Below are 26,197 nucleotides of genomic sequence, written 5' to 3' on the forward strand. Positions count from 1 at the left end.
TATTGTAGGCTACTAGCTAGTGGGTTTGCTTAGTAAATAGTGTGATGTATATACTATACAGTGTAAATTCTTTTTTTTATCAATACATCTGCTGACCGGCGCTTTCCCGACAACCTTCAAAAAAAAAAAAAAAAGTAATGCATGTATATCGAAATATGTACAATAATGTTGAGTTAATTAACTGAATGCTAGCTAAAAAAGGACGGAATTTATAAAAAAAAATAATAAACCCTCTTCAAAATAAATAGGTTCAAATGTCTCCCTCTCTCTTAACATGAAGGGAAGGGCGCGCTCTCTCTCTTGAAAAGAATATATAGTAACTCAAAATTTGAGTTTAGATCTCCGAACCGTTTGATTTTTTTGGATCAGATGGTTCAGATTCAAACTCAAAATTTGAGTCACCTCATATGATTCTAACTCTAGCCTCTTTTTTTTTTATCTCTATGTTGTTTGTCTTTGTTTCTTGAGTTACATAGAAACAGAGTTAGGCTTTCAAACTATGAAAATTAAACACATAATAAAAATTAATTGTATAAAATTTTCAAGTTAAGAATAAAAATAAATTTACAGTATTCATAATATTTTACTAGTATTCATAATATTTTACTATGAATCATAAGAAATTATACATTAGTAAAAAAAAAACGAAAAGAAAAACGGAGGTCAATTCATCCCGTTACATCGATCATGAAGCTGTCACACTACTCATCTAAACTTGTCTTTATTGAGTTGTAATTTCTCTCCTTTTTTAAAAATCTTGGGGAAGCTGCCAAGCAGCGCTCTCTCTCACTCTTTATCTTTTTTGTTTACAAAGTAAACGATGCACATAAGTCTGACACGTGCATGTCTTTCCCATACAGATCACATAAGTCTGACACGTGCATGTCTTTCCCATAGAGATAACATAAGTCTGACACGTGTATGTCTTTCCCATACAGATCTGGAAGCAAATCTGTTGCGATCCTACGGAATCGCAAGTCCTGCGATTCCAATTCCAACCATTCATTTATTAGAATGTACGAATCTTGAAAAGAGATAATTTTTGTGCACAAATCTCAAAATAAATAAACGGTTGAAATTAAAATTGCAGGCACCATGCGATAGAGGTTTGCTCCCGGGTACAACGGGTACTCGGGTACAACTGGCATGGGTAGGCGGATTTTTTTTTCAAAAACTCTACCCTACCCGTTTCATACCCGTACCCGTCTCGGGTTCTGGGGCCGGGCGGTCCGGGTAGGGGTGGTCCGGTCCCATTTTTTTTTATGTTTTTCTTTTCTGTTTTGTTTTCTATTTTTTTTTCTGTTTTTTTTTTTCTTTTTTTCTTTGTAAACCAATAAATTATAAATCCAAATTCATTTAAACTAAAATTCATTTGACATGGTTGTATATTTGAACTCAATAATTTTTGTTATAATAAAATATAAATCAAAATTACTAATTATTTTTAAACAATGTTGCTTAAATCAATTACTTTAAATTGCATAAATTTAATTAATATATGTATATATATATAAAATATAATTACATATAATTATATATAACTTAGGTTTTTTTACGATTATATAATATAATATAATTATACAAAAAGCTAAATTACTCTGTATGCAAACTAAAAAATTCTACAATTAATAATTATACTACAAAAACCTAAATTATACTAAACAAAATACCGATCGTTGTACGTCTACCGTCGAACGAAAACTTAAACTGGGTTTTTGAGGCACTAAACGACGTTTTTTTGAAATTCTGATGCTTCGGATATACGGGGGCAGTCCCCGGGGTGATATTCGGATCCGTCTCATCCCCCCCTTTCCGAAAAGTGGTCATACGCCCAAATAAATTGAAATTTATGTCAATTCTGTGTATTTTTGAATGTTCTACATGCTGGTGTAATCACTTTTACAGTTTGGTCCCTGTATCAATCCATACTTGCTGATTTACCATCAGAGGTCAAATTTGATATACATATATTCAGTGTTTTAAAATGCGGCCGCATGCACCGCATTTGCCGCCGCATGCGCTATGTATATATGTATAATATATTTATATATAATATAACTAGTATCATACCCGTGTGTTGCAACGGGGATATATTATAAGAAACAAACATATCAATGAAAATAATAATTATCTAAAAATTAAAACACATGTTAATAGAAAATTTATATGATTTTGTATTTTTAATTAACTTTAATCGTGATCTCTGATAACAATTTGATGAGATGATGATTCTTTATTTTTAAGTACCGATGATATCAAAGAATAGCTCGATTCGAACTAATATCAAATATCATACAATAATTCAATATCGACATATAATATGATATCAAAAAACATAAATAAAAAGTGTTATCGTTAGGGGTGAAAACCGAGCGGATACGAAGCGGATAATGCTGATACCATACCGGCATCCGTCGGATAATGAGCGGATACGAATACGGATAGTAAACAGATATCAAAATTCAAAACCAAATCCGCCTTAAACGGATACGGATACGGAACGGATAGTCCACGGATACGGATTCAAATACAGATATAAAACGAATAATGGTCGGATAATTAAGATATATGAACTTCTAAGATACAAATAATAATTAAAAAATTAAATATAAATATTAATGATAACTATAAGTGGATGGAGAGATGGGAGATAATCTATTCATAAAATATATATATCAAATAAAGGAATGGTAACAAAAGATGTTGTGGTCTAGTGGTTTGAAGATTAGTCCGGTTAGTCTGGATATCCGCTCCGTTTAGGACTCCGTATCCAAATCCGTATCCGGAAATTATTCGAATCTGAATTATCCGGATTCGGATTATATGAGGATATGGAGCGGATATCCGCCGGATAATCCAGCTCCGTTTTCACCCCTAGTTATCGTGTGTATGTATAGGATATATATATACACACATATTATAAGAGAAATATATATTCACACACACGTTCCAGTTTATATTCTTCTTTGTTTCTAATTTATATACTTCTTCTTCTTTGTTTCCAATTTAGAATATATACACACACACACACATTGATATATTATATATTGGAAATATATTCTAAATTGCCCACACCAATATGTATAGAAACAAAGAAAGAGAAATAAGGAAATTAAAAAAAAAATTGATTTCCATTGTGATCCGTATAGAAACAAAGAAATAATAAAATGGAAGGTGTAGTCTTCTCAATTGAAGAGGAGAAATATAGAAATAAAGAAATAAGGAAACAGATAAATATATCGCTAAATTTCAGAATTTGTTCAATTTTAATTGTAACGTGTCGTGTGGCAGCACATGTGGTGAGTATGCTTTTAACTAAATTTAGACTTTTATACATAAAACAGATGCATTTAATCAAAAGAAGACAAATTATGTAATTGGGGGGCTGAGATCAAATCCGAAGTTTCATCTTTCAATCGTAGCCGTTCGCGGATCGAACACCCAACGTGCTTAATAATAGAATGGAGATATATGTATATGTATATGTATATGTATATGTATATATAATATAATACATGTATATATGTATACGTAATATGATATATGTATATGTATATATGAGATGGGCTATGGTGCATTGCAATGCATAGGCCATGGTGTGCATTGGACCATAAATCACCGATTCAAAGTCCAAATGACCGATCCAAACCGTTCATCTTGTTCTCCATATTAATATGTGCTTGGAGACAAAATTTTATATTTTTTGGAATTTTTTTACTATTTATTAAGCCACTTTGAAAATCGCTGATCCAACGGTGACTGTTTGGAACAGTAAAATCAGAAGCCACCGTTGGATCAGCGATTTTCAAAGTGGCTTAATAAATAGTAAAAAAATTCCAAAAAATATAAAATTTGGTCTCCAAGCACATATTAATATGGAGAACAAGATGAACGGTTTGGATCGGTCATTTGGACTTTCAATCGGTGATTTATGGTCCAATGCACACCATGGCCTATGCATTGCAATGCACCATAGCCCATCTCATGTATATATAATATAATACATGTATATATATGTATATGTAATATGATATATGTATATGTATATATAATATAATACATGTATAATATATGTACATACATATACATATAATTAAGATGAATGCTAATGATTATTAAAAAAAAAATTATCAAATGTCAATCTAATCACTAAATATTATCACCATATTAAAACTTAATAGTACACCAAGTTACTATTTTATTCACATTTGTGGCTATTTTTGAGATATAGAAAACAATTAAAGTTTAACAACGTCAATAACAATATTTGTGGCTATTTTTGAGATGCCGCCCGTAAGTTTGTAATCAAATTTAATATGAAATCTCGTTAATGTTTTAGTGTTGTCGAAAAAAACTGATTATTTTTCTATTAAAATGTTATATGTTTATAAGTGAAAAAAAATGTTATATGCTAATAAGTGAAAAAAAATGTTAATTGACTCATTTTTTTAAGTTTAAAGAACTCAAGTATTTGAAATTTGAATTTTTTAGAAGGGGGGGGGGGGGGGGGGGGGGGGGAATTTCCGAATTTTTTTTCCTTTTTTTTTTTTTTCTTCTTTTTTTCTGTTTTTTTTATGTTTTTTTTTCTTTGATTTGAACTATTGGGGGAGAAAATTTTTGAAAAATTTTGAATTTAAAAAAAAACGGGTACAATGGGTATAGGGTACACGGGTGCAGGCACGGGCACGAGTACAACGGGCGGGCACGGATACAACGGGTAACGGGTACAACGGGCGGGCACGGGTTCAATCCGGTCCGGGTTAGCCCGGGTTTTTTCCAAAAAAACCGTGATCGGCCCATGTAATACCCGTTTACCCGTCTATACCCGGGTTCGGGTACGGATACCCCGGGCAGTGGGCACGGGCGAACCGGTCCGGGTTGAGCCCGGCCGGGTTTTAGCAAACCTCTACCATGCGATCATTTGGAATTGCAGCAGATTTATTTCCTACAGATCTTCCCTTTGCTTCGTCAATCATTTTCAAGCAGTGAATTCGTCTCATGTGTTGAACATTTGATTTTATTACTATTCAATTGCAAACTTGCTATAGTTTTTTTTTTTGGTTAAAAGCTCATGATCGATATTTCATTAATCATGAAATAGAGAAGACAAACCAGTTACACATTGTTTTGTACCATTACATATACTATTAGTACCAGTACTTGTACTATTACACCTGAAATCTCTTTATAAAGTAGAGAAGACAAATCAAAAAAATCAGAAAAAAAAAAAAAAAATAGAACCAAACATTACTGTGCTCAGATCAGCAGATAGTGAGCATGCATGATTTTCTATGCAAACTTACTATAATTAATCACACCACTAGAGTGCAATCTTAACTATATAAAAATAAAGACAAAGAATAATGAAGTACAATATTATCTCACATGCAATCAAACCGATATTTCATGTCAATTTATTTCCCTTGTTTATGGTATTGATCAGCTTATTGTGCTTCAAATGGGGGTTGTAAATAACGCACTATAGCGCTGTTGTAGCGTTTTCGGACCATAAAAGCGATAGCGCTATCGGTACTATTGCACACTATAAATACACAATATGAACATAGCGCCATTCTTTCAGTAGAGACAACCATGTCTCCCTCTGTCTAACCAGTTACCCTCTCAGATATTTTTGTGTATTGTCCATTGATTGTTAACAGTACTTGTGATTTCTACATAAATATTTTTCTTACAATATTGTTTCTTAATTATATAATGATTTATAATACTTTTATATTTTCGACATCGTTTATGTGCTGAGATAAAACGACATCATTAGTAGTGTTTTACTCCTAGGAAACATTGTCAATGAAGTAAATGTATATACTTAGAAAACTTAAAACATTGTTATCTTAAAACAATGTCATTGAAATTATTTTACTCCTATAAAAACACTTTTAATGATATACAACAACGTTTCACGTACTCTAAAGCAAATATTACTTAGAAAAAGTTGAAGTAAATTAAACATGCGGTCATTGACTGCGTTGAACTCCTACAAGAAAAAAAAGCTGTCATTTAAAGTTTTGCCTCAGCAGAAAGCATATAATATTGTCACTGAACGTTCATAAGTTCAATTTATTTTGTTTTTAAATACAAAAAAAAAACCCGGCAATCCACACATGATAGTAATAGTAGTAGGCTCATTTAAAGCCACTAACTTAAAAAAAAAAGAAAAGAAAACGATAATAGTAGCTCAACAGTCAAGTTTCGGATGAATTAATGATTTCCAAAAAGTACATTATGTCCTCATCGTACCAAATTCATGTGATGCATCTCACTAAATCCAAGTGATCGATGCCTACATTATATAAGTACTCAAAAGGAAAACGCCAAGACATAATTAGATATTTATGAAATATTAAAACCAATTCATCAGAGTGGTCCCTGGCCCCTGGGAAAAGACAATCTAGAGGGGTTCCCAAAAAGGACATTTAATTACATGTCATCTATTATGTATATTCAAGTATACATTAGTCGGCAATGTCACAAGTAATGTATGTATGGGCGCGGTGGAAAGAAAGAAATATAACAACATTCTCAAACAAAATTACCGAGTATGTTAATAAATGAAATGAAAATAGATTTTTATAATTGAGAAAACTTTGTGTAATATTAGGGGTAGAATAGGGATTGTGGACCACACTAGGAGCTATTGTACGCTACTAGTTAGTGGATTTGCTTAGTAAATAGTGTGATGTAAATATCATACAGTGTAAACTCTCTTTTTTATCAATACATCTGCTGACCGACGCTTTGCCGACAACCTTCAAAAAAAAAAAAGTAATGCATGTATATCGAAATATGTACAATAATGTTGAGTTAATTAACTGTATACTAGCTAAAAAAAGGACTGAATTTATAAAAAAAAAAAAAAAACCTTTTCAAAATAAGTAGGTTCAAATGTCTCCCTCTCTCTTAACGTGAATGGGAGGGCGCTCTCTCTCTCTCTCTCTCTTGAAAAGAATATATAGTAACTCAAAATTTGAGTTTAGATCTCCGGACCATCGTATTTTTTTTTATTGGACGGTTCAGATTCAAACTCAAAATTTGAGTTCCCTCATATGATTCTAACTCTGTCCTCTTTCTTTTCTCTATGTTGTTTGTCTTTGATTCTTGAGTCACATATATGAAAACAAAGTCAGACTTTCAAACTATGAAAATCAAACACATAATAAAAATCAACTGTATAAAATTTTCATGTTAAGAATAAAAATAAATTTACAATATTCATAATATTTTACTATGAATCAAAAGAAATTATACATTAGTTAAAATAAAAAAAAACAATAAAAACGGAGGTCAATTCATCCCGTTAATGAAGTCACACTCATCTAAACTTGTCTTTATTGAGCTGTAATTTCTCCTTTTTTAAAATCTTGGGGAAGCTTGACGCAAAAAAAAAAAAAAAAAATCTTGGGGAAGCTGCCAAATAGCGCTGTCTCTCTCTCTTTATCTTTTTTGTTTACAAAGTAAACGATTAGGGGTGTCAATGACACCCGTTTACCCGTTTATCCTATCCGTATGGTATTCGATAAGATGGGTATGAGTAAGATTTTTTTTTCGTTAACTTATTTAGTATGGGTATGGGTAAAGATTTTTTTTGTTAGATAAACGGATATGGGTACGGATAAAGGTTATTTCATACCCGTTGGGTAACGGGTAATTATACAAAATAAATTATATCATAAGAAGAATATTATGCTAAACATTTTACTTTTTTATTTGAATGTTTTATTATTTAGTTAAGGAATTAAATTTGTTAGAAGAGATAATTGTGATTTTATTTTATTTTTGCTTAATAAAAAACTATTACTTAGAATTAATTGCATATTTATATTTTAATTTTATATTAGTAATTGTGATTGCATATGTATAACATGATAAGTTTTGATGGTTTATTTGTAAAAATAATAAAACTATTATATTTGTATTATTCGTTATTCGCCCACTACTGTTTCGTTACCCGCTAATCTTAACGGGTATGGGTAGGGTAGGGTAGGGTAAGGCAAATTTTTACCGGATATGGATAGGGTATGGGTAAGGTCAATTCTTAATGATTATGGGTATGAAAATAGTTCCACCCTACCCGTATCATACCCATTGACACTCCTATAAACGATGCACATAAATCTGACACGCGTATGTCTTTCCCATACAGATCTGGAAGCAAATCTGCTGTGATCCTACAGAATCCCAGGTCCTGTGATTCCAATTCCAACCATTCATTTATTAGAATGTAGAAATCTTGAAAAGAGATAGTTCTTGTGCACAAATCTCAAAATATATAAACGGTTGAAATTAGAATTGCAAGTACCCTGCTATCATTTGGAATCGCAGCAGATTTATTTCCTACAGATCTTCCCTTTGCTTCGTCAATCATTTTCAAACAGTGAATTCTCATGTGTTGAACATTTGATTTTATTACTATTCAATTGCAAACTTACTATAATTTTTTTTTGGTTAAAAGCTCATAGATGATATTTCATTAATCATGACAAAAAACAGTTATACATTGTTTTGTACAAGTACATACAGTATCAATACCAGTACTAATTGTACTATTACAACTGAAATCTTTTTATAAAGCAAACAAGAAAAATTAGAAAAAAAAACAGAACCAAGAGTTACTGCACTCAAATCAACAGAAGTGAGCCTGCATAATTTTTTGTACAAACTTGCTATAATTAATCACACCAATAGAGTGCAATCTTAACTATTTAAAAATAAAAACAAAGAATAATGAAGTACAATATTATCTCACATGCAATCAAACCGACAATTGATTTCAATTTCTTTCCCTTGTTTATGGTATTCAGCTTATTGTGCTTCAAATCAGGGTTGTAAATAACGTGCAGCTATAGTGTTTTTGGACCATAAAAACGATGGCGCTATCAGTGCTATTGCGCACTATAGCGACGCAATATGGTCATGATGCTATTCTTTCAGTAGAGAGAACCCTACCTCCCTCTGTCTAACCAGTTACCCTCTCTGATATTTTTGTGTACTGTCCATTGTTAACAGTACATATAATCTCTATATAAATATGAGCAACTGAGTGCTCTCAGAAAGCACCACACTGAATCCCTACTCTATATACAACAACTGAGTTCTCTCAAAAAATATTAAAAAAAAGAATGTTAAACACCACATTATCTTTCACTCTACCCAAATCTAGAGCTCTCATCTTCCCACTAAACCCCTCCATCTCTTTCCCATGGTCCCAGTCAGTGAAGACACACCGCAAAGCGCCTCACAATAGGTCAAAGCCAGCGAAACTGATCAGTACTTCCACAGTAAAATGTATAAAGGAGACTGGGTTGGATCTGAGAGTAGCAACTCCGACAGAAGTATCGGTAAAGGCAACCGTCACTGTGCAGAGGAGTATTAAGAAAGGAATGGTTCCTGATTTAAAGTTTGATCGAGTAGTCGATGAGGTTACCGATTGGTTCTTATTAGGGAAGACTCTCCAACTTGATCTTGTCAGTGCTGAGATTAATCCAAGTATGATATACTTACTATAGATGGTTTGCATAATAAACTTTAATTAAATTATATTAATATTATTTTATATGTACTTTTCATTTCATTTTAATAAACTTTAATTAATAACATATTAGAATCATCTAATCAAATGGTTTTTTTTATAACCCTGACTAATTAACTAACAACAACAAAGCTATATACCTCATACAATTAAAATAGACCTAGATACCAACTGACAAAAAACATAAAAAGTAGAATAGCAACGAAATCAACAGCGCATGCATATGCATGAATCTGCATGCTACTGTGCTGCTCCTATCTGTAACCTTATGAATTTTTCTTTCTAAATAATTTACAGATAGGGAATATAAACTCTGTCCTTATTAATCAACAATTATTTTTTTTCTTTGTTTAGAAACAGGCAAGCAATGGGATCATATATCTACATATGCAGACCACAAGATGCTTAGCAAGAAAGGCAACGATGAGATCAAGTACGAGGGCATATTCAAGCACGTTCCAATAGGTTTTGGTGAAGTCGGGGCGATTCTAGTGAAGAATGGGCACCTCAAGGAGATGTTCATAAAAAAAATTGAGCTTGTCACCGACAACGATGACACGAGCAAAATTACATTTTTTTGTGACTCGTGGGTGCACTCCAAGTTTGATAACCCGGAGAAGTATATATTCTTCAGCATAAAGGTTACACGATCAAAGCTTTATTAGTTCGTTTCAATATATATATATATATAGAGATAGGCTACGGTGAGTTGCGAAGTAAAACGCGTTTCTACTTCACGCCGTATTTTTATTTTGAAAATCCAAACGACCGATCCGAACCGTTAGATGTTTAATCCATATTGAAATGTGCTTGGAGACCAAATTTTATATTTTTTGGAATTTTTTTACTATTTATTAAGCATTTTTGAAAACTGCTGTTTTCCTGTGAACAGTAAAAAACAGTAAAATTTTGTGAACCCTCAGATCAGCGGCATTCAAAATTGCTTAATAAATAGTAAAAAAATTCCAAAAAATGTAAAATTTGGTCTCCAAGCACATTTCAATATGGAGAACAAGATGAACGGTTCGGATCTACGTTTTGAACTTTAAAATCACAAAATATGAGCGTGAAGTAAAATAGTCGCTTTACTTCGCAACTCACCGTAGCCCAGCTCATATATATATATATATATATATATATATATATATATATATAGGAGTTGGCTATGGTGCGATGCGCAACATAGAGGGCCTCCGTGCAACGGCTCAATATTTGAGTTTTCAAAATTCTAACGGTCGATCCGAACCGTTCAACATGATCTATATGAATATGTACTTGCAAACCAAATTTTATATTTTTTAGAATTTTTTTACTATTTTCTACCTATCTAAATAAATAGTAAAAAAATTCAAAAAAATTGTAAATTTTGGTTTGCAAGTACATATTCATATGGAGATCATGTTGAACAGTTCGGATCGACCGTTAAGATTTTGAAAACTTAAATATTGAGCCGTTGCATGGAGGTCCTCTATGCTACGCATAGCATATTAGCATTTTCCTATATATATATGTGACATACACTCTAAGATCAATAAATGAGGAAATTTACCATTTTGTTTGATAAAATATTATGTTGCTTTTTGCATTAATCTCTTTTATATATAAATCTGTCAAAAATATATATATATATATATATATATATACTTGCAGTCTTGCTTGCCATCTCAAACTCCCAAAAGCCTTGAGGATCTAAGAAGGAAAGACCTCGAAAGCTTACGTGGAGACGGCACTGGGGAGCGTAAGCACTATGACCGCATATATGACTATGATGTGTACAATGATCTGGGGGACCCAGATAACAAAGATGGCCGGGACTTGGAAAGACCGGTGCTTGGCAGTAGCAAGCAGTTTCCCTATCCAAGACGGTGTCGGACTGGCCGACCTCCAACCAAGAAAGGTCAGAAATTAAAAATGTAAATTAAAAAATATGAACACATTCTCTTTTTTTTTTTTTTTCTGTTAGTTTTCTCTTACACTAATTCTTATTTTACACTTTCATGTTGTGACTTGTGAAGACAAATATTGAATATTATAGTAGGCAAACTATTAATTTCATAATTATGTTGTAAAAGGAAGGAGAAAATTAACTCAGATAATTACTGATAATTAAAATCTAACAGAAACTATATTCAACTATAATATAAGTAGAGATATTTTAATGGTGTGTGAGTGTATAGGAGATGGAATTGGTGGGGATGAGATTTGCTAGGTTTCTGGCCCCCATCATATCAAAATCATGTGATATATATTTTGATGCATCTCACTAAATTTTAGATGCTCTAAATTTTATAAATACTAAGGAAAATGCCAAGACATGATGATGCACATATTGTTTATAAGGCCTTTATGAAATAAAACCAATTAATCAAAGTGGTCCCTGGGAAATGACAAACAATAGCTTTCATGCATTTTCTTTTATCAAAATGGTCCCCAAAAAGTACATTTAATTACATATGTCATCTTAACTTTTTATACGTTAATTAATATTTGTATCAAGTATACATCACCCAAATAAATACATTAATTAATTATATTTTTATATGAGACAGTTCATTTTAATTGCTTATATTTTTGCTAAAAAGACTAGTTATCTCATGGCCAATGTTGGATAATATTCTATAACCCAATAAAGTATTTTCTTATCTGACGAAAGAAAATAAATTTTATTTTGCAATGATTAATCTGTTCTCCTCTGGATTATGAAGCAGGACTGATTAATCATTATTTTTTTGTTAGTTTCCTTCCTTTATGTTTTTTTCTTATGTATGATCTTATTTTCTTTATTGAAATGAAGGTCAATCGCCTACTAACTTCAAAAGAAATAAATGAAAGATGATTATTTTCTGAAAAGAATATCCCGCAAATATCCTTATCAAAAATTCATTTGATATAATTAAAGTTAATTAATAAATGCATTTTTTTGTGCAGATAAAGATTCAGAAAAAAGGAAAGGTGATTTTTACGTCCCAAGAGACGAATCTTTTTCGGATGTGAAACAAGCTTGCTTCCAGGGGAACACCATACGATCATTTGTGCAACATTATGTACCGATATTTAAGACCGGTATCGGTCTAAGAGATGAAGCAATCGATGACAGAAAGCAACGGTTTCCATACTTCACTGCCATCGAGACATTGTACGATGAGGGTGTTAGACTCGAACAGCCGCAAAAGGGTGTTTTAAATCTGATCCCTCGAATCATCAAGAAAATTAAAGATTCCACCGAGATGGTTCTTCTATTTGAGACTCCAGAGCTGATAGATAGTATGTCCTTTGTTGCCTTCATATTATCATTTTTATTTTTTATAAAAAAATATACTATTAGCTATTCTCATAAAATTAATGAAACTAAATAATACTTATTATATAAATTTTCTGGTTCTGCCCTGCCTATCAATTTGAAAGGTTTCAAAAGAAAAATTGTTACACATGCATGCATGTTGTGAGTGCAAGGTTGCAAGAGAAAGAAAATGCAATTAATAGAAAGTTAATGAAATTGAGAGTTCATTCTTGAAGCCATTTGATTAATTTCATCATATATATAAAAAATGCAGGAGATAAGTTTGCATGGTTCAGAGATGAGGAGTTCTCAAGGCAATGTCTAGCTGGTCTCAATCCTTGTAGCATTAAACTGCTTACAGTAAGTGTAGAATTGAAATTCTCAGACTGTAAATTGGAATATTTTAATTATATAATTTTGTTGGAACTGTGGTCAAATTTGAATATCATTTCTGCAGCAAGTCACTAGAGCACTCTTCCAAAAATTTTGATAATTTTTTATATATAACATTTTGAACCAAAATAAGCGAAAATAATTTGGCTTATATTACAAACTTGTTCCTAGTAACTCAGGTTCCAAGTGACATGTTATTATTTGTATGTGTATAATTAGGAACTTCCTATAGTAAGCAAGCTTGATCCTGCAATTTATGGCCCACCAGAATCTCTGATCACTCCAGAACTCATTGAACGAGAAATAAAGGGAGTCATGACAGCACAAGAGGTACCCTTAATTGGACTAATATTTGATGTGTTAATCATTATCATTTTAATTCAAGCATCCTCAAATTCTCCTTGATTGACTATATATGACAATACAATAACAAATACATGCATACATGCATGCATGCATTTTTTAAAATTTCTTACTGAATCAGTTATATTTTTCTTGAACTAATGATAACTTAATTTAGGCAATCAAGCAAAAGAAATTATTTATCCTAGACTTCCATGATCTCCTACTTCCATACGTGCACAAGGTACGCGAGTTGGATTACAGGACTCTGTACGGTTCACGCACTGTATTCTTTCTCACACATGATGGCACTCTTATGCCAATAGCCATTGAATTAACCCGACCCGCTTCACCTACAAAACCGCAATGGAAGCGAGCCTTCACCGATGACTGGGTATCAACTTCTGGGTGGCTGTGGAAACTAGCGAAAATTCACGTTTGCGCTCATGACACCGGCTATCACCAACTTGTCAGCCATTGGTATATAATAATTATTCAATCAAAACGTGATGTAATGCACAAAGAAAAAAGATATACAAGTGCATATAATAATTACAAATTAAACTAATATTTTGCTATATATGATATGGTGATACTAGGTTGAGGACGCATTGTTGCATAGAGCCGTACATTATAGCAGCACACCGGCAATTGAGCGCGATGCACCCAATATATAGACTGTTGCACCCGCATTTCAGATACACAATGGAGATCAATGCACTTGCACGGGAGTTTCTTGTTAATGCTGGGGGTATCATCGAGACAACTTTCGCACCAGGAAAGTACTCGATGGAGCTCAGCTCAGTGGCATATGATCTGGAATGGCGGTTCGATATGGAGGCATTGCCAGCCGATCTCATCAGGAGGTAATTAATTAAATGACTATTATGATTTCATACATTTAAACAAGCTTGCATACAGGATGTATAATTAAGCTAATATGTTTTGTTGGTTTCTAATCCTTTGTAGAGGGATGGCTGTGGAGGATCCAAAGGCAGAATACGGGCTAAGACTAACCATAGAAGACTATCCGTTCGCTAATGACGGGTTACTGATATGGACATCAATTAAACAGTGGGTCACGGATTATGTGAATCACTACTACAAAACGCCAAACGATGTTTTGCAAGATTCTGAGATCCAGGAATGGTGGTTAGAGATCAGAACAAAGGGTCATGCCGACAAAAAGGATGAGCCTTGGTGGCCTAAATTGGAGAACCAAGATGACCTAATTCAGATTCTGACCACCATCATGTGGGTCACCTCAGGCCACCATGCCGCCGTCAATTTCGGTCAATACCACTTTGCCGGTTACTTCCCAAACCGACCGACCGTAGCTCGCACGAACATGCCAATTGAGGAGTTCGATGAGGATCCTAATTCAAAATCTTACCAGAAGTTCTGGAAGAAGCCTGAGGATGCTCTAATGGATTGCTTTCCATCTCAATATGAGGCAACCCTTGTGATGGCAATTCTGAATTTACTATCAACTCACTCAGAAGATGAAGAGTATATCGGTGATTTACCAGAACCTGCCTGGAAATCTGAACCCATGATAAATGCTGCATTTGAGAAGTATAACGGGAGGATGAAAGAGATAGATGGAATAATAGATGCAAGAAACTTGGATACAAACTTGAAGAATAGATGTGGGGCAGGGATTGTCCCGTATGAATTGCTCAAGCCCTTCTCGGAAAACAAGGCGACCGTCGACGGGGTCATTACCGGGGTCACTGGCAAGGGAATTCCTAACAGTATCTCTATTTGAGTAAAAAAATGAAAAATAATAATGTGTATCAGTTTTTACTGAATAAGGCTTTGTTCTGCCAAATGATACTTGTAGTAATCTGCCAAATAATGTGTATCAGTTTTTACTGAATAAGGCTTTGTTCCTAACAGTATCTCTATTAGGAGATCCTTTCATGATTATATATGATCAAATCAATTTTTCTTTGTAGAAGAAGGCCCATTGGCCCGTTTTTGTCTCTCTTGGGCCCATTTGTTCCTTTATTTTTACTTTTTCTCTCCTGGGAATCCAACCAATTGGATTTAGAACTAAACCCCCCCAATTCCAAATCCAAAACCCAAGTGAGGCTTGTTTAAATGTCACAGGATTATACAGGATAAAATTTAACAGGAGTGGGAACCCACTTTTTCAAAAGTGGAAACCCATCAATAAGGGTACACACAAAAATTTTTGTGGAAATTCGCTAGAATGAGTGTTCGGTTGTACCATGAAATTAATTGTGAAAAATTCTATTTTTCTTTATAAAATGTTTGATATACAATTTTTTTATCAACAAAATTATCAATAATGCAATTAATAAATAGATTAAGTAATAACATAATATTGCTTATTAATTATTTCTTTACGAAAATATTTTTTTTATAATTAAATGAGAAGTATTTAATAAGAGGGAACTCTCTTTGATTATGTTAGATTATCATTGTATCTTCTATTTAATATTTAGCATGTTAGATTAAAAAAAAAAAATAGCTCCAAAATATTGTCAGCTATGAATAGCTCCAATGCTATCTATTATTTTGATATAAGACTTATTTAAATGACACAATCATGAAAGCAAGTCCAGATTAAAAAAAATAAGTATGAACAAATAATTTGATTTGTACAATTACAATTTGTTTAAAAAAAAAAAACTGGTTTGTCCGGATCAGAATAGAAATAGTCCCGCAATGTAAAGAGAAGTTGAACAAAACCCTTTATATAGAGATTAGTCCATATGGGTTTATGCAGAGAAAGAGAGAGAAAAGTGATTTAATGGGCCCATTCACATGATTAATGACAGAAGAAAAGAAGAAAGAGAAGATTGAGAAAAAAAAAAAAAATTTAGTCAGACATAACAAATTTTTTCCATAATTTAAGCCTAAACCCTGAACCCTATACCGGGAAAAATGAAGGGAAAATTTTGGCTGAAAAATGACCTGCCAAACAGGTCAAGGATCAGTCCGAGATTTTTAGTTTTACCCAAAAATATATATATATATATATAGAGAGAGAGAGAGAGAGTGATGGGCTATGGTGCATTGCAATGCATAGGCCATGGTGTGCATTGGACCATAAATTACCGATTCAAAGTCCAAATGACCGATCCAAACCGTTCATCTTGTTCTCCATATTAATATGTGCTTGGAGACCAAATTTTATATTTTTTGGAATTTTTTTACTATTTATTAAGCCACTTTGAAAATCGCTGATCCAACGGTGGCTTCTGATTTTACTGTTCCAAACAGTCACCGTTGGATCAGCGATTTTCAAAGTGGCTTAATAAATAGTAAACAAATTCAGAAAAATGTAAAATTTGGTCTCCAAGCAGATATTAATATGGAAAATAAGATGAACGGTTCGGATCGACCGTTTGGATTTTGAAAACTCGAATATTGAGCCGTAGCATAGAGGCCTCTATGCTATCCATAGCACCCTAGCCTAACTCTATATATATATATTATTAAAAATAACCACGGTTCGACGAAATTTTTAAAAATATCCAACATGTAGAAAAAAATTCGCGGCCCGAAAATTTTAATAATTTTTTTTTTTTTTTGAGATTATGCTGTTCAATTTGTTTGAAATTTAGATTAGTTTGAATTGTTAAGTTGGAGGTTTGTATGAATTGTTAAGTGAGAGTGTTTTTGAGTCCAATTTTGCACCTCTAGTTAACATAACAAAATATCTTCAAAAATTATGAAAATTGACCGACTTGCAATCTTGACATCGTAGAATAAAACTGTGAAGTTTCATACAAAATCTCAAAACAGATCGCGAGATATTATCTCTCAAAAATTGCCCGAACTGCTGAAGGAGTGCTTCTGAGCCCAACTTTGCACCTTTGGTTAACATAGGTAAACATCTTCAAAAATCATGAAAATTGACTGCAAGATTTTCATGATTTTTGAAGATTTTTACCTATGTTAACCAGAGGTGCAAAGTTGGGCTCAGAAGTACTCCTTCAGCAGTTCGGGCAATTTTTGAGAGATGATATCTCGTGGTCTGTTTAGAGATTTTGTGTGAAACTTTACAGTCTTATTCTACGATGTCAAGACTATATGTCGGTCAATTTTCAGAAAAATTCAGAAAAAAAATTGTTCTTGGAAAAATTTAGAAAAAAATCGTGAATAATTCGTAAAATTTGGGAAAAGTGCGTAAAATTTGCAAATTATTCGGATTTATTTTGGTCAACCGAATAATTCAACGTTCGGTTCGATATCACCCCAAAAAATAATTATTCGGTATCTTGTCACTATGTTCACAATTTCACATCAAAGACTCAGTGACTCGCTACATTTAAAACTTTTTTATGATTATAGAGTTACGAATCCAGATCTCCTATCTCTTGCGTAATATATCAGAGCTTAAGTCGACTGTGATCTACTTTTTTTCTTGACAGTAGTCAGTAGATTGTGCATGTATTGTGATATATATATATACTTCTCTCAAACTCTCACCTAAGATCGGCAATGATAAATAACAGCTCTCAGTGCACACAACTTGTACTAGATTGCAAAAATTGAAAAGAAACCTTGAAACAACATGAGGTTTATAAAATAGTGACAAAGACTGATTGCGGTTCCAATTTTTAATTCAATTTGGTACGACTTGAATCATTTTTTCTACCTTATATTGCAAATGCAAAAACTGATCAAATTCACTTCTTATTTACATTGCATTTGAGGCTATGTTGGATTCAATACATCTCCCGTCTCTATGCCCAATTCCAGGATGTGCTCAGGAGACCGTTTCAGGTGAACATTTTTGCTTGTCAGTACTCTTTTGTACTGGTATTAGTGTAACAAATCCACTAACACAAAAATGTAGGGTTTACATTGTCAAATAGCTGTGGTACCAAGTATTGGTTAGTACTGCATGGCTGTACTGTTCTTGATTGAAACTTAAACTGCATGTAGTACAGCTTACTAAAATCATTTTGTTATGCTAGCCTTTTTTTTGAGAACCAAGATGACCTAATTCAGATTCTGACCACCATCATGTGGGTCACCTCAGGCCACCAATTTCGGTCAATACCACAATTCATGTACTTCCTGAACTGACCGACCGTAGCTCGCACGAACATGTCAATTGAGGAGTTTGATGAGGATCCCAATTCAAAATCTTACCAGAATTACGTTCCGGAAGAAGCCTGAGGATGCTCTAATGGATTGCTTTCCATCTCAAAATGAGGCAACCCTTGTGATGGCAATTCTGAATTTACTGTCAACTCACTCAGAAGATGAAGAGTATATCGGTGATTTACCAGAACCTGCCTAGAAACCTGAACCCGTGATAAATGCGGCATTTGAGAGGTATAACGGGAGGATGAAAGAGATAGATGGAATAATAGATGCAAGAAACTTAGATAAAAAATTGAAGAATAGATGTGGGGCAGGGATCGTCACTGGCAAGGGAATTCCTAACAGTATCTGTATTTGAGTAAAAAAAAATTCAAAAAAATAATGTATTTGTTATCAGCTTTTAGTTTTTTTCCTGAATAAGGCTTTGTTCTGCTAAATGATACTTGTATCTAATTTGCAAATTAGGAGATCCTTTCATGATTATATATGAATATGATCAATTCAATTTTTATTTTTAGAAGAAGGACCATTGGCCCATTTTCGTCTCTCTTAGGCACATTTGTTCCTTTATTTTCACTTTTTCTCTCCTGGGAATCCAACCGATTGGATTTAGAACTAAACCCCCCTAATTCCAAATCCAAAACCCAACTGACTCTAAACTCATTCTGATCTCTGTGTTAAAATTGCTTTGGGCTAAGGAGGTCTTGCAATTCATGTTCTCTATCTCTTGAATTAAAATTTGACACGCCTACCAAGTGCTTGAAGAAATGTCTAGCTAATTGCTATCAACTGTTATGCATTCACATATTAACTGTGTAAAGAGAATTCAGTGGCAAATACATCCCAGAATATGTATATCTAGAAACGTAACAAAGAATATGACCAAAAAAATGACTGATGTACACTAACATATACAAGTTCAACTTATCTCGTTGAACTCCTCAACCAAGTACTGAGTTTTGATCAATGTGTTAGCTAGGGTACTTTGACCTGACATGAGTGTGATCCCAGCCTGACAGCTGGGGCCCGGGCGGTAGAGGCCGGGGAAGAGGAAGGGTCGAAGTGGGAATTGGTGGTCCAGAAAGAGGGACCATGGTCCATATCAATCATTGGAGGCTCAGTCTGATAGCCGGGGCCTGGGCGGTTGCAGTGCTGGTGGCAAATTTTCTGAACAAGTTTTACCAGTCTATTTGCTGCTTCGCTCATGGGCAGTCTGAATTCTGGCACTGGCTGTGTTTTACAAAATGAAATAAACAACAGTTTAGGGCATAAATAAATATACTGCACAGTATAACTCTTAACAAAATTTTATGATGCTGTCCCAAAATTTTATTGTTTTGAACATTATTTAGATACTTTGAATAATTTAATACGTACTGAACTTAATATTCTCTTGGATATTTGAAAATCTTTTCTTACTATGTTACAGTTGCTTGCTTCCAGAAAGTTGGAGTATTTGTAAACGCAAGTCTGGTAAATATTTTTCAAGACTCTACCTACAAATACAGTATTTGCTTTATAAAAAAAAAATTACTTGTATGCAGAGCAGGATTACATCAGCCAGGCCGGAAAGAGAGTGAGAAGGGATTGTGTCACTGATGGTGGGGTCAGCTATTCTTTGTAAAGACTCCAGGTCATGGAGATGAGGTGATGCATACTGCACAAGATACTGCTCCTCTTCTCCAATTTCACTGTTGAGTTTTTTCATCAAAACACAATCATTTAAAATAAAGGTTACATCTGTTGGTCCCGATCTCGTTTAGGACTTATAATTATGTTTTTTTTTTTTTGTAATATAGGTCTTTTGTTTGGACCTTCTTGTAATTTCTGTAAACTATTTAAAGGATCCTGTAACAAGATCTACTTTACAATAAATGAATATGTGCTAGACCTGCTTGTACTTATTTCCTATTTTTGTTCTTAAATTAATTAAAAGGGGATACCTATCAAAGGCCTTACGTCCTGTCAATAGTTCTAGTAAGAGAACGCCAAAACTAAAAATATCGCCCTTTATCATGTCTGAACCCGGAATGCTCATCTCTGGTGCGGTGTACCCTTTCGAGCCTTCAAACATTTTAAAATCCTATTTCACAGAAATTATTATAAGATGGGGGTTTAAATGAAAGATGGTTAAAAACACACAACCCAAACTGGGGAGAAGCAGTATTGTAATAATAAGTGCATATATGAGCGTACCACACTGGTAACAGGGAGGATATGAGAAAGCATGGTCAAGCCGAAATCGGTAACATGTGGCACAAACTCTTCATCAAACAAAACATTTCTAGCTTTAATATTCCCGTGTGCAATCGGAGGTGAGCATATCTCATGCATGTACCTGTAATAATAAAAAAAAAGTCAGGTTCATCGGGCACAGCATCTTGAAAAGTAAATTTGTCAGAAAATGAATAATTAAACAGCACATACTCCAGAGCATGGGCAACACCCAAAGCAATTCTAAGCCTCAATTTCCATGAAAGAGGCTTCTGAGAATCTCCGTTTTTGGAAAATAAGGCACTGTAAAGTGATCCGTTTTGTGCGTAATCATACAATAGGGCATGGTGACCCGGATCCATGCAATAGCCTTGAAGAATGCATATGTTGGGGTGCGTTAGATCAGACATGGTCGACACCAAGTCCAAGAACTCTTGTTCTCCTTCCAATAACTCCATCTGTACCACCTCTATCCTCTTTACTGCCAATACCTGGTTTAAGAGAGATAGGTCATAGAGATCACACCCACACACAAGAAAAAGTTGCCAAATTGATATAGTAATTTAACATTACTATATATATTGTATCATACCAGTCATTTTGAACATTATTTTTCACATGCCATGCTTGTAAAAATTCAATATAAAAGACAGCATAACATTAAAACTAACCTGGCCATCAGGAAACAGTGCTTTGAAAACTGAACCGATGGGGCCTGCACCAATAAGTGCTTCTCTACTGTAGTCATTTGTGGCTATTGAAAGGTCTGAAGAAAAATATTGCCTAGAAAGTGGCAATTTTCTAAACCTATTAGAGAAAGAGATCCTTCCTCTTATTTTATGATTTCTTGGATTTATTTCCTGGAGGAAAGGAGAGTGTATGCTTGCCATTGAAGTACGCATTGATCCTGACAAATTCAAACAAACCAATTTAAAATGAAAAGAAAATTAAGTACCTCTCTAGGTATCTGTAACAATGAGATTTAAATTTAATATAAAGAACTGTGAAAGTTACCAAGATAACAAGTACATGTCCATAATATTCTATGTATCAACAACAACCCAAAATTTACCAATTGTTAGATTTGTCTGATTTGGAGGTAATTTTATTACTTACATAAAGCAAACTGTTCTTCATCGTATTGACAAAAATAGTGACATTCTAAAAAATGCAATCATTCAAAAGTTACCAATTGGTTGTGACATGATGGAAGGGGAGGACATAATAGTTGTAATATCTTCTTCAATGTGGGCCCGCCGTCGACTAAGGAGGTACACGGCCAATGAGATTGCAAAGATGACAAAAATAGAGCTCAAAGCTGCTGCCACGAGGGCAACAGCGACATTTTTCTTTTTGCGGGGGTGTTTATGAAGAACTTCATATGTAACTTTTGGGGTGTGGCTAACATTTTTGTTCGCTGATGGGAGAGGAGGGTAGACAGTTCGGCTTCTGTTCAGCAAATATGGCTCGAACTTATTTCCTTCTATCCTGCAAAAATATACATTATGCTTATTGAGAGTACTACAAAAATACTACAATTTAACTCTATGAAGCATATGATGTGTATTATCCAGTTGTAAAAAAAATTCCAAGTAATCAAGCCTGGTACTAGTATGTACCAGTCAAAACCAGCATACCAGATTCTATTGGGTATCTCTGGTATTTAGTCAGCTTTATGTACAGAACCTTATATTTTTCGAGTAATTTCTACTTTATCATGACATACCTGAGTTCAGGAATGAGCTCAAATTGTTTCGGCACGTAACCACTGAAGTTGTTATTTTCGATATTACTGAGGAGAAAATACACATGCTTAGCGAATAAATAAACAAATATTGAAAGATCTTAAACAGATACAAATAAAAAGATAGAGGAGGAGCATACAGATTTGTTAGAGGGAGATTTGCGAAAAAGTAGACTGAGCCTGTGAAGTGGTTATGTTGCAAGTATCTAAGAGAGAAGGGATAACAGGGGAGAATATCAGTAGATTAATTATTATTTAATTGAAAAGATAAACTAAAAGAGAGAATACTTACAGAGAATGGAGATTTTTTAATGAACCAAAGGAGCTGGGGAGATCTCCTGAGAAGCTATTGAAAGATAGATCCCTGAAACAATGTGTTACAAAAAATAACATTTAAATATTACAAATGAAAATACATATTAAATCTTTATTCAATGAATATGTACTTCAAAATTCAAATTTCATACAATATTTCTAAACTTGTCATGTCTGTGAATGCATTGCCAACCACCCCAAAAAGATTATTGTTGCTCACATTTCTGCAATAAATGAATAAACAAAGACATGAATCTTTGAAGGTCCTCTCTTATCTTTTCCTTCTCTTTTGTTACTTCAATTTTTTAAAGAAAGGGTTCTTACAGATACGTCAGATTCTTCAAAGAAGGCAATGACATAGGGATGTTACCCACAAGCTCATTAGCTGCCAAGTTTCTGCAGAGCAATAGACTGATTAGAATATTAATTTTTTAATGACAATTTTGAAATTCAAATTTTACAGAGAGCAAGAACCATACATGAAGGTAGCATTTGGGGGTAAACCAGAAGGTATCTCCCCAGAAATATTGTTGTAGCTCATGTCCCTGCACCATCAAAATAAGTAAATAGAAAGTTACCACATTTTGAATTTTCATTAAATAACAAAAGCTTTAAAGTTTCTGTATTTATAAGGAGATCATCCTTATGTTCCATATATTTTTTTGAAAATAGTGGAAGTTATCCCACCGATTTCTATTGAAACCGCAAAACTATGAACAGGTACCTAAACATAGTGCATACCAGTACATCTTACATGTTCCTTCTTACAAATAAATCCTTCAAAAGATCTAAATTTGCTACTTTATCCCTGCAACTAAAACAGATGGAGCCAAAATACTCGAAATACATCCAAGCAAACAGATTTAAACCAAACAAACATTTAAGGTAATAGCATAAACTCCAAAATAAACATAGAAACATAAAACATGAATCATTCTGAGCTCCAATTTCTGATATATGTAATGATAATTTGGAAAATATTCTAGTTTTAAAGTGGTTATTCAAATTAATTTATAATTTGATCAAAAATGAAAAATGAATGAAAATGGGCTTACAGCTGAGTGAGTGAAAGGAAAGAGGAGAGCTGAGAACTTATTGTCCCTCCAAGTCCAAACCCGCTTATCTTTCTGTTCAAATTTCACATGAAAAATGTATATTGAAACAAATCAATCAAAATAACTTACATTCTTTGTAAGAGAAGGATTCTTTTTTTTAAAATAGTGGAAGTATCCACCTATTTCTATTGAAATTATACAACTATAAGTAGGTACCTAAACACAGCTGAGTACCAGTACAGACTACATCATTGAACTTTTACAAATTAGTCCTTCTAAAGATACTAAATCTAGCTTACCCCTAACTGCAAATGTCAACAGCTAAGAACAGGGTATTCAAAAATACATCCAAAAACTTACAAGTTTTGCTAACATACAACCAAAAGAAATAACATGCATGCAGGTTTGTAAGAGAAGGATTACATGGAAATGATAGACGAACCGGAGCAAGAGACACCTGTCCAGTTCTGGCCACATGGGTCCCCTCCAGTTGCCATCCAACCAGTTAGCATAGTTGGCTGGTTCAACAACCCATATAAATCCTCCAGTGATTTTACTGGACACAGCAACATATAAAATTAGAATTCAAAATACTAGTATAGTTATACCTCATGTGTATATTGTGTGAATATGGAATTGGCCAGAACTTGGAAACAATTACTAAAATATATAGATTATAGGTACAGGATTTGGGAATCTCGGATCCAATTATACCAAAATATACTAATTGATGAGAATTTGGATTCAATCATACTAAACCCTTAAATTGTGCAAATAGGTAACTGGCCAGAACTTAGATTCAACTATACTACTAATTAATGAGAACTTGGAATTAGATTAAACCCTTAAATGGTGCAAATAGGTAATTGGCCAGAACTTGGATTCAATTATACTAAAATGTAAGCTGATGCAAAGTAGAAGATATTATTACCATCTAAGGGATCCGTGTAAGCTGATGCAAAGTAGAACAGGAGAATCACATTTGCATAGAAGCAGAGAGAATAAAGATCACATCTTTTTCTTGTAGACATCATTCCTGGATCCTGATTTTGAAAATGAAGATTGGATAAAAAATTCGTAAGAAATTATCAGTAAAATTTGCACCGGAGCTCAACCTCAAGCATCTCATGTTGTATTCAGTAAAAAAAATGCGGAACAAGAACATTTCTTTTAAATCAAAATCAAGTTCTTTTCGATTAAGTTAACACATTGATTCAAGTAGAAAAAGACAAAAGAACGAGAGAGACAAAAATTAACCTCGAAGGAAAGAAAAAGCGATTGAAATCGAGCTCAAACAGAGGAGTTAACAATCGACGAATCAAGACAGTGTGCAATTAAATTGAAAAATAATTCCAAGTTTGAAGATATGGAGAGAAGATCGCTATACCTATACCTGTACGGAGTATTAGTCTTCGATTTTTGTGGAATAATTCCACATTTGAATCTCAAACGGAGTGCGGAGGGAAGATTTTGAGCAAGTGAACTTGCTACTTGATTATACAGACCGAGTGCGTATATTCTCTGAGATACCTCATATTTTGCGTGACCGACGTGTCCGTTGAAAGCGCGGGGACCAGTATTATTAGAGCTTCGAGATTCGTGCTGAAGGTATTTGAACGGTCGAGATTTTCCATATAGTCACGCAAAATATGAGATACCTCAGAGGATACGAATTCATCGAGGTCGAAGTTACGTCAGGTACGTTGCGCTATGCAGAGTGGACACGTGGAGCTCTGATAGAGGAATTCGTGCCTCTGAGTTAACTCAAATTTTGTTTTATGATCTTCACCGTCTATAAATTATCAATTTCCAATTGCACGGTCCAGAAATTGAATTAAACAGTGCATTATCGCAGAGGATATGGATATGGATTCCTGATAGATGCCGAGGTCGTTTTTGCTACCCCGATTTTATATCCCAAGGGAACTCAAATTTTGAAATTTGATCCGGACCGTCAGATATGCTTTGGCACGAATATTGAAGAGATCTTGTGCATTCTACTTCAGATCGGATCCTATTCGGATCTAAACTCAAGATTTTAGATAGCTCACGATACGTCTCTGGGTAGTAAATTTGTATTTTTATTTTTTTTTTAAATAGGAACACATATGTGTGTAAATCCGAATATATACATTGAATATTTATTGAATACAAATACAAATAACGACATAATTTGCGTATGAAAGTTAAAATAATTTAATTTTATGAAATACATCAAA

General features: G+C 33.7%; 2 protein-coding genes and 1 long non-coding RNA gene across 4 annotated transcripts; 1 reads left to right on the forward strand and 2 right to left on the reverse strand.

The window, feature by feature from the left end:
• The first annotated feature begins 9,075 nt into the window (after positions 1-9,075).
• Positions 9,076-15,519, forward strand: LOC144549442 (linoleate 13S-lipoxygenase 2-1, chloroplastic-like). Its single transcript, XM_078298176.1, has 10 exons — positions 9,076-9,504; positions 9,902-10,188; positions 11,198-11,444; positions 12,476-12,811; positions 13,102-13,187; positions 13,440-13,550; positions 13,741-14,042; positions 14,162-14,428; positions 14,532-15,423; positions 15,477-15,519. The coding sequence occupies exons 1-9, from the start codon at positions 9,138-9,140 to the stop codon at positions 15,328-15,330; spliced, it is 2,802 nt and encodes a 933-aa protein (XP_078154302.1). The 5' UTR covers positions 9,076-9,137; the 3' UTR covers positions 15,331-15,423; positions 15,477-15,519.
• On the reverse strand, positions 15,205-19,194 carry LOC144549444 (uncharacterized). Its single transcript, XR_013509680.1, has 2 exons — positions 19,094-19,194; positions 15,205-15,398 (listed from the first exon to the last, which is right to left on the reverse strand). It is a non-coding gene; the product is annotated as an uncharacterized LOC144549444 (long non-coding RNA).
• A 355-nt stretch (positions 19,195-19,549) lies between these two features.
• On the reverse strand, positions 19,550-25,031 carry LOC144549559 (protein STRUBBELIG-RECEPTOR FAMILY 8-like). 2 transcript variants are annotated; one of them, XM_078298331.1, is made up of 16 exons: positions 24,910-25,031; positions 24,402-24,534; positions 23,979-24,050; positions 23,403-23,468; positions 23,248-23,319; positions 23,076-23,147; positions 22,901-22,972; positions 22,749-22,814; positions 22,591-22,656; positions 22,054-22,352; positions 21,536-21,771; positions 21,078-21,355; positions 20,847-20,988; positions 20,594-20,733; positions 20,185-20,341; positions 19,550-19,880 (listed from the first exon to the last, which is right to left on the reverse strand). In XM_078298331.1, exons 1-16 carry the CDS (start codon positions 25,010-25,012, stop codon positions 19,626-19,628), a joined length of 2,229 nt encoding a protein of 742 aa, XP_078154457.1. In that variant the 5' UTR covers positions 25,013-25,031; the 3' UTR covers positions 19,550-19,625. The 2 variants fall into 2 exon arrangements, with proteins under 2 accessions (XP_078154457.1, XP_078154458.1); XM_078298332.1 differs by lacking the exons at positions 23,076-23,147; positions 23,248-23,319; positions 23,403-23,468; positions 23,979-24,050.
• Positions 25,032-26,197: the final 1,166 nt, after the last annotated feature.

This window comes from Carex rostrata, chromosome 35 (assembly GCF_964058835.1).
Source record: "Carex rostrata chromosome 35, lpCarRost1.2, whole genome shotgun sequence".
Taxonomy (NCBI): Eukaryota; Viridiplantae; Streptophyta; class Magnoliopsida; order Poales; family Cyperaceae; genus Carex; species Carex rostrata.

Excerpts from the sequence above, each read along its gene's own strand:
- LOC144549442 (XM_078298176.1), top strand. The coding sequence starts at position 9,138 with ATGTTAAACACCACATTATCTTTCACTCTACCCAAATCTAGAGCTCTC. Across the intron at positions 9,505-9,901 it reads CAGTGCTGAGATTAATCCAA|AAACAGGCAAGCAATGGGAT; the intron begins GTATGATATACT and ends TTCTTTGTTTAG. Across the intron at positions 11,445-12,475 it reads CCGACCTCCAACCAAGAAAG|ATAAAGATTCAGAAAAAAGG; the intron begins GTCAGAAATTAA and ends TTTTTTGTGCAG.
- LOC144549559 (XM_078298331.1), bottom strand. The coding sequence starts at position 25,012 with ATGATGTCTACAAGAAAAAGATGTGATCTTTATTCTCTCTGCTTCTAT. Across the intron at positions 23,469-23,978 it reads TTCCTTTCACTCACTCAGCT|GGACATGAGCTACAACAATA; the intron begins GTAAGCCCATTT and ends TTGATGGTGCAG. Across the intron at positions 20,989-21,077 it reads GGTGTTGCCCATGCTCTGGA|GTACATGCATGAGATATGCT; the intron begins GTATGTGCTGTT and ends TTATTATTACAG.